The following is a 13529-nucleotide window of genomic DNA, read 5'->3' on the forward strand; positions in this document are numbered from 1 at the left end:
GTCTAACAGGCATTTTGTTTTTTAATGTTAAAGTGTTCTGTAGCAAAAACTGCCCACAGTCAAGGTAGGGTTTTCTACATACTTGAGGGACTGAACACAGGCGCAGAAAATTGGATCTTTGTAAATTAACTAAAATGGGAAAAAAACTGGTTTGAGGGTGGAATATGATCCAGGAAGTATGAGACATTGCAAAATGAAGAAATTAGGTTATATGGTTATAATTAGGTATTAATTAGGTTATAATTAGGTCTTTGGAAGTGCATTGAAAGTGGATTGAAAGTGCATTATTTCACGTATGTGACTGCAGCATAAGATTTTACTGGATTTTACTGTGTGAATTGGAAAAATCCAGTTGAAAAGTGCATTGAAATTGGATTGAAAGTGCATTTTTTAGTGTATGTGATCACAGCTCTGGAGACAAAACTTGGGGTATAAAGGGGGAGGTAGGGTGTTCCAGGCAACCCTGATCTCAAAAGCTAAGCGGGGTCAGCCCTAGTTAGTACTTGGAAGGGAAACCACCAACTGACTCCAGGGTTGATATGCAGAGGCAGGCAATGGCAAACTACCTCTGTTCACCTGGTGCACTGAAAACCCTATGGGGTCCTCATAAGTTGGTTGCAAACTTGACAGCACTTTCCACCATCACCAGGATGTCTAAATCACTTTATTACTGATTCCTTGTGTACCTCAGATTATTTTTTTCATTAACAAACGTCAACTGCTGAGGTAGATATACCCCTCTTTAAACTTTCATCCTGTTGCTTTTAGAGAGATTTAACCTTTCTCAACCTTACCCAGTGAAGAGACGATGATTGTCCTGTGGTTCCTTTCAACCATCACAGTGTGTTCTTCCAGCAACAAATCCTGAATGTTTATTAATCACATAAAAACACCTCCTCGCTAATATAATGAGGGGTTGTCTCCTCCTATTATTGATATTAAGATTAGCTCAATCACCGGTGTCATTGTTTCACAGGCTGAAAGTGAGCCTCTTAATGGACTTATTCTTCATGGAAGTAAAAGAGACTAATGGTGACCAACATGTCACCAACAGGGTCATAAATTCAAAGCACGAACAACTTGTTTTCTAATGAGCCCTGAACTGCGGGAACAGTGCAGGAGTGACAGCCACTTTGGTCTTGCTGCATCAGTAATGAAATTAAGAGGATGCCATCTCTACACTAAAATGCAGAATGAAGGCGGAAAACCTCACACTTCATTGTCATTTTTCCATTTGTCTTTATTTGTGAGAGCCGCATGCGGTGGTAAGTAGAGTGTTGGGCTAAGATTTCCGGAGACCCAAATTAAAATCTGCATTCTGCTGTGGAAACTCATTGGGTGACTTCCAGCCAGCCAGTATCTCTTTTGCTTAGCCTAGCCTACCTCAGAGGGTTGTTATGAGGATAGAATAAGGATATTATTTCTTTAAAAAAAAAAAAGGATATTATTTCTTTAAAAAAAAAGTCCTGCTTTTCTCCTTCATGGGGACCCAAAAGGGAGAACAATGTTGTCAGCCACTTTGGGCTTGAAAACTGGGGAGAAAAAAAAATGAAAAGTGTGGCCTAAATTTACATCTCACACAAACGCTCACACGCATACATGCATGCACACAAAGTTTGCAGTCTGTTGTTGAGCAAATAAGCACATAAAACGTAACAGCCACTGTGACTACTTCATGCACACACTGTGTACACTCTATATACACATTCTCATGCGCTCCACTCTCACTGTCCTTCAGAGAATCTTAGGAATCATTTTTGTGCATTCACAAAAAGTGTACATAAACTGAAAAATGACAATGAAGGGAAAGGCAGAATGGGGTTTTTAGGCTTTTCTGGTAACTGGCCAGAAAGCCTTGTGAGAGGGAATTATGTTGATTCCCCCCCCCCCCCCAATATTGTTCCCTTACTTCGTCTCAGCTAATGGTATTCAGAGACATACTGCTGTGGACCATAAAGATTCCTTTTAGTCATCATAGCTAATAGCTCCTGGTAGACATTTATCCACCATGGATTTGTCTAATCCCTTTTTAAAAATCATCTAAACTATTGGGCATTGACACATCTTATGGTGACAAATTCTTTCTATTCCTTATGCGTAATAATACAGAAGTATGTTTTGTTGGTGTTGGTGATGGTGGTGGTGATGGTTGTTTGAATCCTCTGCTGATCAGTTTCACTTACTGATTCCCAAGGTAATAAAATAGAGCTGATATTGGTATTGCAAAAGAAGAAATTTTTTGAGGAGATAGGAATGGAGCTAAAATACATTACGATATGTTTTAGGGTTGCCAATCACCAGTTGGGGACAGGGGATCCCCTGGTTTGGAGGGTGATTAACATGTGGAATTCACTGCCACAGGAGATGGTGGCAGCTACAAGCATAGCCAGCTTAAAGAGGGGGTTAGATAAAAATATGGAACAGAGGTCCATCAGTGGCTATTAGCCACAGTGTGTGTGTGTGTGTGTGTGTGTGTGTGTGTATATATATATATATATATATATATATATATATATACATATATACATGTTATATATTTATTATATATATATAAAAAAATATTTGGCCACTGTGTGATACAGAGTGTTGGACTGGATGGGCCATTGGCCTGATCCAACATGGCTTCTCTTATGTTCTTATGTTGGGCAGTCCATCATATCCTATGGAGACTAGTCTCCATACAGTATAATGGAGAATTGCTTCATGAGTATCTGGGGCTATGAGGAGGCTGCTTTTGAGATAGAGACACCAGATTTTTAGTGTAGAATCTAGAGCCTTTCCTCAGAGAACCCTTCAGCCTTCAAAATGATTGTACCATGGGGTCCAGTTCTATGAGCCCCAAAAGAAGGTGTCCCTATCCGTTATTTCCAATAAAGGGAAGGCATTTAAAAGGAGAGTGGTCCCTTTCAATGTGATGGCCAGAACTTCCTTCTGAGTTCAGTCATGCTTGCTACAACCAGTGTTCCCTCTAAGCTGAGCTAGCGTGAGCTAGCTCACAGATTTTTAGCTTCCAGCTCACACATTTTTGTCTTAACAGGAAGGATGACCCCAGAGCACACTAATTTATGCAGTAGCTCACAACTTTAATGCCAGTAGTTCACAACTGTAATGCCAACAGCTCACAAAGTAGAATTTTTGCTCACAAGACTCTGCAGCTTAGAGGAAACTTTGGCTACAACCTTGCTCCACCCCTAAAATCCTCAATTATTTCCTAAGTCAGACCTGGCAACCCTATTTAGGGTGCAGTTGCTTGACTTTGGGGCATATTAATTTGCCCAATAACCCATATTAAAAATTAAAAAACAAACAAACATTTAGACCCCTCCTTCCCTCTTGGCTCATGGTGGCCTATGCATACAGATAATTTTAAAAATCAACAAATTCAATAGATAAATAATTGCTCTTGAATTGTTCATTTTGCTTTAGAAATGTGGTCTTCTATAGAAACCAAGTAGTTATAAGGATTAATAGAGTGAAAACTTATCCACATCTGGCTTATGTTCAGACCAGCAGGGAGAGTTATTTGCTTCTTCTGGTTTCCCAGCCATGGAATTGTGGAAGGAGGTGAACATCAGTTGTCATAAGACAATAAAGGTAGCCATGCTGAATCAGGCCTTCACTCTATCTAGTACTGCACCCTGTTTTCCCACAGTGGAAAACCAGATATCCTCAGAAGTCCAAAAGCAAGGCATGGAACATCCCTATGACAAAAAAAGGTTGAAAAAATAGCTGTATTCATGGGCAGCCATTGAAGGCACACAGTGACACTAGTAGTAAGTCTCACCTAAAAAATCTCAAACGGTTTTTTCTTTTCTCTTAATTACATGACTTTAAAAATTGGATGCAGCTGCAGGTATCTTCTTTGAAAAAGCACCACATGAGAAAGCAGAATAATCATGCAAACAGTCACAACACAGTTTATAAGGACACATCCAAACAGTTACCCAAACAGCTGGCCTCTCTGCTCATGACTGGCAAGCAGGCTGTGAGCCAAGTCTGTTAGTGCTTAATGCAGGGTTGAGCTGCCATTTCCAAATGGGAGAAATGCCTGGAAGCAGTGAAGGAAGCAGAGTATAAGAGAATCAAGCTCTGCCTTTAACCTTCAGAAGCTCCTTGCATTTAGCCCAAAGACCCTTCCAGCAGCTCTTCTTTTTCCCTTGTAGAACCATCTTCCACAACAGGTGAAAGAAGTGCCAGAAGGTCACATATTGTACTCTGCCATGTAGTTGTAGCTGCTGTGGGAATGGGGGCAGGGTTTTGCTAGTTTCATCATGTCTTAAGGTTCAGAAGGGAGCAGCAATGACGAGGCCCAAGGATATTCTGTGCAAAAAGATCTATAAAAACCCTGCAGCCAGCCCTGTCATGAAGCTCTTTGTAACTGGCAGTCACTAGACACCAGTATAAATGCCTGACTGAACAGGAGTAGATCTTTAGTCCTTAGCATCATATTTCTCATAGGTTGGGGGCTCTTCTTAAGGGGGCATGATATGGGCAGTTCCTCTGGGGTGGAGTGTGCATTATATCTTTGAGTTAGGAAACAGCTTCCCCTTGATGACTCAATTGGCCTTATTTGGGACGGAACATTTGTGTTCTGCTGGGCTGTTATGAATATTGCTTTTGTTGACTGAGAATTAAGGTCTCCCTCCAATGAGCTGTGATTGATTTAATAGCATCAATGGTAGGGGGAAGAGAAAGGTATGCCAAGCCTCTCACTATGGCAGGGCATCTGCCCCCAGGTTCCAGGCTCCCCTTTTGCTCAGTGGAGCGGCAGGAGCAAAATAGCAGTGACACCATGACATCACTTCCAGTTACTTACCTGGAACTGGTATCCCAACGCATGATGTCAACATGCTCCATCCCCCAAAAGCTCTTGGGGTTTCCATCTGATGGATCCATCACCAAGAAATGCAGAGGAGAGAGAAACAATCAGCAATTTTTGTACTGAGAATTCTACATGCAGCTCAATGGAATTCTGTGTCAAGTGACATCTTAAAGTGAGACTGACCTTTGCAATATTGTGAATCTGGTTGTTCCAGCTACGCAGAATAGAAAGACCATTTAGGAAGGCTGAGGCAAAGAGAAGTCAGGGGATGGCGAGACCTCTCAGCAAGGTGCGGAGCCTTGCTCTTGAATTTATTCAAGATTAAACTGCAGCAAAAGTGCATTTCTTAAGAGCACGTCTTGTTTAGTACCTTCTTTAATACCTCATAATAGCTGGAGCAGCATTACTAACAAGAGGTCAGCCATCCTGTTTTAAAGGGCAAGAGGCTTTCAAAAGCAAAACAAAAGCTCTATACCATTAGGAGGCATATCGAATACACCAGAATGTTTAACAGTTTGTAATTGTCATTGAGTGTACAGAAATTGCGGGTTGGCACCCCTAAAAAGAGTCACCTGTGGTCTAGCATATCTAAAGTGTGGGAGGAGAGGCCTTTGTGTTTTTCTCTTAAGATTTGTAAGGGGATTGATTGAGCACCACTGAACTTATCCAGAGGGTGGTCCAGGGCCAAAGAAGAGGTGATGCTTGGGATCAGTGGGTGGATCCCCAGATACATAATTTAGCTGCAAAAAGCAGCTACAAAAGGGTCTGATTTGGGAGATGGGAGCAGTTCTTCCTTGTGCCTTCTTCTATCCAAGATAGAAATGCCCTCTGCCAAGCTGCTTTAAGCCCGGGGGTGGGGGAGAATCAAGCATAAAAAAAGTGGGGATTAAAGTTGGGATTAAAGTAGTGGAAAGGGATGTTTACTATCAGAGTAACTAGAAAAGTTTCACCCCTTTTACACGGATATACATAACCCATATCCCCCAAACCATAGTTTCATTTTGCAGTTAACTATCATTCCTTAGGATCTTAACACAAATCATCAGCATCAAATTATTTTATCAGGGGTGTTAAACATGTGGCCTGGGGGCCAGATCAGGTCCCTGGAGGGCTACTATCAGGCCCCCAAGCAACTGGCTGTCATCTGCTTCTTTCTTCCTCTCTCTTGCTTCCTTCTGCATCACAACCTGTTTTGCCAGGCTTGCTCAATTATACAGGAGCTAGAGAGGAAAACCTCTATTTCTGAGCCTCATTGGCTGAGGCTCTTCCCTTGGGGAGGAAGGGGGGGGGAGGCAGAGTTTGCTTTGCCAAGCTCTCTCAGTTGCACAGCAGAGCTACTGAGCCAAGCCTCTCTTCCTTCCACTGGCTGAGGCTCCTCCCCTGGAGAAGGAAGGAAAGAGCCAGCGCTTCCTTTTGTTTTATTATTTTTCTTTTAAAAAAATCTTTAATTGTGTTTGTCTGTGTCCTTTGTAAAGTTTACATCTGTGCTACCTAATCTTAAATGGGAACACACCCGGCCCGACATGACTTGGCCCGACAAGGTCTCATTTATGTCAGATTCACCCTCATAACAAATGAGTTTGACACCCCTGGTCTTGAGGCTTATTTGAAGATTAACCAGCTTTTGTTTCCTTAGTGAGTGTATGTGCACACACACATGCAAGGTGAACTGGAAAGAAGGTTCTGGCAGGAAACTCAAATTCCTTCATTATATACTCTCAACAATACACAAATTTTGCATGCATGTCTGTAAAGTACCATCAGATTGCAGCCAATTTATGGCACCCAGAATTTCTTGATGGTCTCCTATCCAAGTACTTAAACAACCCAGTTTACCTTCTGAGATCTGATGAGATCAGAATAGTCTGAGCCACCTAGTTTACAGCAAATTTTACATGATACTCTAAATTCCAGGGCAAAAAAGAAACTTTTGAAACATTTTCATTCTTCCTTTTGAATTTCCCCAGTATAGCAATGAAATTTGCTCTTTCAGGTTAACACAATTCCCAATTCCAGTAGGCTAAGAAGCAATGTCCCTCTTGTGTTATATCAGTTGCTTGCGCAATATTAGCTAAAATGTTGTGATATGGCCTAATCCAAAAATCATGAGATTATGCACCTGAATCCAAGTGGTTTTTAAAAAATTTTATTACTGCTACTCATTTATACTTAATCTTTCTCTTTAATGGGGACCAAAGCAGCTTTCATTGTTCTCCCTTCTTCCACTTTATCCTCACAACAATCCTGTGAGGTAGATTGGGCTAAGAGAGAATGCCTGGCCCAAGGTCACCCAGCAAAATTCCATGGCAGAGTGGGGATTCAAATTTAGGACTTCTGGGTCCTAGTCTGGCACTCTAACCAATAAAATATACTGGCTACTATGTGGCAGAGATTCCATTCCTCTCACATAATCCATAATGAGATTGCATTCCTCTCACAAAGAAGTCACTATGATCCTGTAGCCTTACATTTCCCTACGGTTTTGATTCATCCTACTTCAACATGGACCTGGATTATCTCCCAATAACCCCTGTTTGTGTTCCGTTATAGGAGTTAGCTTGCTGATTCCACATGGGGCTATCCCTGAAGAAACGTCTTGGGAGATGTACCTTTCTATCAACCAAGGCCAGCCCAGGTAAGACACGTACAGAATCTCCACACCTAAACCTATAAATTTCAACAGTATGTTTAGGAATTGGGAGGGGGTGAGTAATTAAAAGAAGAGCCACCAAAGCAGATATATATATTCCAACTGGTAACAAAATGAAACCAGATTCCCAGAGGCATAATTCCTTCTGGAATAATTCCACCTGGAAAGCATGAAAGCATTTTATCAAAAGTTGCTTTGTGGGTTTGGATGGGGTCCATCAATGCATCGCACTAGATTTGGAAAGCTTTTGCTTAGTTCAAAGCAGACCTGCCAAACGTATAATCCTCGAGCCAATGTGACCCCATCTGTGAGTCTTTGCCACTTGCCAGATTGACCTCACCCTCATTATGCCAAGAATAAGGTAGCCAAAATGAGTGAATCAAGAAACTCTCTTGGCTGGTGTACTGTTCCAGCACTGCCAGAAGCAGTGTGTGAGCTGAGATGTGTGCCACTATTATTTAAGAAGAGATGTGAGCTCTTCTCCACTGCTTGCTAGCACCTGTCTTGACTGGGCCAAGAGATAAGGTAGTTACTGAATGAGCTATACACTTCCCATTTCCAGTTGAAATCTGTGAAATCAGAAACATCCCCCATTCCCTTTCTTCTGATTTGAGAGATGAAGATGCAATAAAGGGAAAACATTCTAAGGATTTGTGAATGATGTAGAGATGTTTGATAGATAGTTTCTTTCTCATATAACTGTACAAGTTAAGCTTGTACTCATGGATGTGGTGTTCTTTGTCTGTAAAATAATGTATCACTTGAATGTTGAGGACTAAACAAAGACAGGAGATCATAGATCAGCAAGAGTCCTTTTAAGCTAAATTTCAGGGATGTGGGACCCCTATATAAAGTTAGGACTAAGGAAGGAAGGAAGGAAGGTTTAATCCTCCCAGTCTGCATAGTATCATAGTGATGGCCTCTACCCAAAGAAGAAAAACAAGACAGATACCAGATATTTCCCCCCACTTCAATATAAGTATGGGGAAAGGAGTGATTTTGATAGGAAAACAGGGATGGAAAAATTAAATTCCCTCTCTCCATCCTACATAACCCTGAACCATTGTAATTGAAATTTAGGTCTAAAGGAATATGGGTTTACCTGGCATAAAAACATGCAGTCTAAATCTTCAGGGAGATATGCTGAACATAAATCAGTATAATATTGAATTTGCTGCCATTAGAGGGAGCAAAACTTGTATGGAACAGAACCATCACCACCACCACCAAAGAAACAGGAATTTAGGGGGAGGTTTTTGTGGGTTTCCTGCATTGTGCAGGGGGTTGGACTAGATAACTGGGATGGTGGCTCAGCGGTAGAGCATCTGCTTGGTAAACAGAAGGTCCCAGGTTCAATCCCTGGCATCTCCAAAAAAAGGGTCCAGGCAAATAGGTGTGAAAAACCTCAGCTTGAGACCCTGGAGAGCCGCTGCCAGTCTGAGAAGACAATACTGACTTTGATGGACCAAGTGTCTGATTCAGTATAAGGCAGCTTCATATGTTCATATATGACCCTGGAGGCCCCTTCCAACTCTATGATTCTATGACCCTGGGAAAACTGTATCCCTGACTGGTTTTTGAGGCTTTGTTCCACTGGGTTGTTGCAAATTTCAGGGAAGAATATTCTATGTTAAGGAGGGAAGAATATTCTATGCTAAGGAGGATGGAAAAGCAAATGCTTTTAAAAAACCAAATACATTTGAAGCTGTTCTTCCATATCTGTGTCTTCTACAGGTGCTTGGCTACGTGGTTCAGTAATGTTGCTGCTGTTTCTCTTAAAACCGCTTGAAAGCCATTGCCATAAAATAAATATTTAGATCCAATAGTTCAGAAAACTAGTAATCATTGGCATATTTCTTTTAAGAAAACCAAGGGAAATGCAGAGTTGTCAGTGGATTTTTATGGCTGGAGATATTTTTTCCAAACCTTAATCTGAAACCCTTTTCTGCCTCACCCCTCCCCTCTGATAGCTCGGTTCCTTTGTGAGACCTTTCATATTGCATCTCCATCTGCTGCTGGTGCTTTTTGATCATTTTCAATGAAAGATTAAGATATGTGAAGGGAATGAAGCAAAAAAAAAGTATGAACCCAGCTGTTTCATCTGCAAGAGCTCTGTAGAAGCGAATTAAAATGGGTTAATTAAATAGAAGGAGCTCATAGTTTGCCTGCTGTTTTACTTCTGTGAGCTAAAGTGGGCAGAGTGAGCCTCGCCAAAAGAATTGTCATAGGAAGATTTGCTTTCTGAGAAGTAGAAACAAAAAATTCAAACATAAGAAAACTTTTGTTAGGATGCCACACATTAATTCCTTTTCAAAGAACTGAGACTCTTAATACAAAAGAATATACTTTTCTTTGCCATTGTGTAAAGAATATACAGCCTTTAAAAAAAACAAACTTCCAGACAGTCCATTTAACTTCACCTGGATTAATAGCCCAGTCTCATTGTTAAAATGGCTGCATCTATATGGCTGCTTGCACCCATGCTAGCTGGTTGAAGGATCAACTGGTAATGGCTAAAGACATTGCAAGATGCAACACAGAAAGATTTCACCTGCTTCTGTAATAACAAGGCAATTGCTTTACTAATCACAGTGTCACCCACAGAGACTCCCTCCTGGTTCCTGCATTAAAGAACAGGCAGCTACAATAGCTGAGGAACTGACCTACTCAGATGATGGACCAGCCAGGTTGCTAGGGTATGGGCAAAAAGCGGCCTTCTCTGACCTAATGCCTTGGTTAAATGGGGGAGGGGCAAATAGACAAGGAAAAGCTTGTGTTTCAATCCCCTTCTGTATCATAATGCCCAATTCCATTTGCACTTAACATGCATATGCATCATCATCATCTTTACAAATTTGGAATTGATCTATATATACAAAACCAGAAGGCTTTTGAAATTCAGTTTTGTCAGACCAATAACTTTTGCTAGGTATATCTGTTCATAAGGCTGTTCATAAGTGCAACATGGTATTTTCTGGAACTGTCAGATCAGGCCATTTACCTCTGGTTTCTAGGTTTAGCATTGAACTTTTTTTTTTTAATGGCCAACAAAAGTACATTCCTACATTCTTACTTTATACATTCTTACTGTGATTTCTTCTGTGTCGATGCCACAGAAATGTGCCTGAAAAAGAACTGGCCCACTTATAAAACTGTAGATCTCATTCTGACATTTAACGCTGTTCCGGAAAAATGTAGAATGATGAACTCAAAATCTCACCTTAATTAGTTTGTGTTTGCTGTATGAAAAGGATGGTTAAAAAAATCACGTCATGAAGACTTTAACAAATAAAAAACTTACTTCCATGTCTTCCCCTTCTATTTGCCAAGGAGTGATAGGGCCGGATACTATGATCTTAGGTTTTTTTATGTTGGGGACAGATGCCATGATATTAGTTTTTTTAAAAAAATGTTGAGTTTCAAGTTTATTTTTGCACTCTCCTCAAGAGGTTCTTTAGGTCCTCTTCACTTTCAGCCATTAGGGTGGTGTCATCTGAATATCTGAAGCTGTTGATTTTTCCCCCTGGCAATTTTAATTCCGGCTTGTGCTTCATCCTGGCTGGCATTCCACATGATGTACTCTGCACATAAATTGAACATGCATCCTTGTCTTAACTCCTTTTCTTATTCTAAACCAATCAGTTGTTCCATATCCTGTTCTGACAGTTGCTTCTTGACCATTATACAGGTTTCATGAAACCCATTGGGTGATCTTGAACTAGTTGCTCACTGTCAGCCTAATCTACTTCATGGGGTTATAGCGAGGGCATTACGGAGAGTGATGGTGGTGGAAGCACATGCACCTTCTTGAGTTCTTTGAAAGAAGGATGAGATTTTAAAAAAACAACAGCACATATCAGTGTGACAGATGCATCCTTCAATTCAGGATGTCCTAGTAAACACCACTGGCAAAAAATATACAGAGATTTCCGATCAAATCTTTGTCTTATGTCAACTGGTTCAATTTTGACTCGCTGACAGTATATGTGTTTGAACAAACAATCAAGTGGATGGAAGGGAGGAAAAAGAGAAAAGCATGTGTACAATGTGTACTGAAATGCTCCTTTCAATGTCCTAAGAGGCTTGCATTTTGGAGATCGCAATACACTGAATGGCAGCATTGCCTTGACAAAGTGACAGTAAATCACTGCTAGGAAACAATGTCAAGTGAAGGGGAAGGGAGATCTTGGCCGGCTGTGAGCACTTCCAGTACAGCAACTCAACAATAGCCAATGCTTGTTGTGATACCAAGCTCACAGACAATAGAACCAATGCTGGGAGAGAACCACTCATAGTGTTAATGGCTTGTACACAGCCTTGATGCTTTGCCATTCAAGCTTCCATTTCCTGTGAGGGGTTCTGAATGGTCTGAATAGAAACTGTGGAGAGCAAGGACTGGAATGACAATGCAGGGAGCAAATAATGAATGAGGCTCTGCTCAGAGCCTCTTAGGAATGTCTTGCTAGTGATTCATTAAGGCCAGTGTGTATCCCTGGAACTGGCAAGCGATGGCTTTCCCCTTCTGGCAAGAAAGAGAACAAAAATACCATTTTTAAACCCAAATGGGTTGCACAATTGCAACGGGTAGTCATGTTTGATTATGACATGACGCATGGGTTCCCTACGTGCAGGGCCTCTGTCCAAAGCAAGCAGCTCAAAGGTTTTCATCTTTAAAGATGGGTGTGCCAAAGCCAGGTGACCAAAGGAGCAGGGAAAAGGAATAGCCAGTTGAACCAGCAGACATTTGGGCCAGTTAGTTATTTCTTGGACACACATGGACATATAAAGGTGCCTTTGGTCCATCAAAGTGTTTTCTACTCAGACTGGCAGCAGGTCTCCAGGATCTGTGGTGAAGGTTTTTTCACATTGCCTACTACCTTTAAGTGGAGATGCCAAAGACCGAACCTGGAACCTTCTGTACATCAAGCAGATGCCCTATCACCCATCCACAGCGCCTCCCCAATTTTTAGTATATTTTTATCCTGCTTTTCTTCCAAAGTGTCTTAGAAAAATACACATTTAAACAAATTTACATAACATACAGTCTTAAAAGATCAGTGAAAGACAAAAAGCAGACAGGACATCCTGAGATGGTAGCCACAAGGTTAATCAGTCTGGTCAGTGCTGTGATCAATAAACTAAGGACCAAGAGCTCTTACCCTTTGACTTGCATGTCCAACCATAGCCAGGCTATAAATACCTGCAGCTGGAGGGAGCAAAACAGTCAGAAGCAACAACAAGGGATGGCCTCAGTCTCTATGCCCAGTTGTTGGGCATATGTCCAGAGGAACTGATTGGCCACTGTGAGAAACAGGATGCTGGACTAGATGGGCTATATTGGTCTGATCCAGCAGGGCTTTTCAGATAATTCTTGATGAATAAACCTTTAGCTTAACCTTCAGTGATCATTTGAGGTGTGTCAAATAAGCAATACTTCATGTTAGATTCTCCCTCTCATCCATAATGCAGACTCTATATAATGATCTCTCGTGACCTCAGAATGCTGATAATTTCTTCACCCCCACCAGTCAGTGAAGTGGAGCAGGGATGGGAGAATACACTGGGCAGTATAATGTTCATTACAGGGGGGGGGGGGGACTTGACACAGGACTACCATTTTCACCAGCAGCCTCATAATGTTGAGTTGTGCCCTCCCCAAATAGTTCCAAAGCAAGCCAAGTGGATGCCTGCACACCGACATCCTCACAATGGAGGCACTCATCTGCAGTCATTATGATGCTGGTGCTGTGTTCGCATGTATGGGGAAGGCGTGCTGCATGTGACCTTCCCAGTATGTGCGATCACCATTTTGTTTTTAAGCCTCTTGTTGAGACAGAAAACCCCTGCATTGCCAAGACTGGAAAATCCCACATTGCACCTTTTAGGCAAAATTGCATTCAAGCAGGATTGGGAGGCTCTCGAGTATTCCACTCCCCCCGTGGATGGGGTGACAGCACTAGGGTTATGAAAGGGATTGTTAACACTGGAATATGAGATAAAACAGACAGAAGGCTTTTTATCAGAATGTGAATTATTGCAAACTGGAAGTTATACCAA

General features: G+C 41.5%; 1 protein-coding gene across 2 annotated transcripts in view; it reads left to right on the forward strand.

Annotated features, from left to right (window-relative positions):
- The window catches only part of UNC5D (unc-5 netrin receptor D), a 558897-nt gene that overhangs the window by 460530 nt on the left and 84838 nt on the right, over positions 1-13529 (forward strand). For both annotated transcript variants that reach the window (XM_060251212.1, XM_060251213.1), the window contains one exon: positions 7373-7457. In XM_060251212.1, the coding sequence (XP_060107195.1) occupies positions 7373-7457 (85 nt within the window). The remainder of the gene's footprint in view (positions 1-7372; positions 7458-13529) is intronic.

This window comes from Heteronotia binoei, chromosome 12, assembly GCF_032191835.1.
Source record: "Heteronotia binoei isolate CCM8104 ecotype False Entrance Well chromosome 12, APGP_CSIRO_Hbin_v1, whole genome shotgun sequence".
Lineage (NCBI taxonomy): Eukaryota > Metazoa > Chordata > Lepidosauria > Squamata > Gekkonidae > Heteronotia > Heteronotia binoei.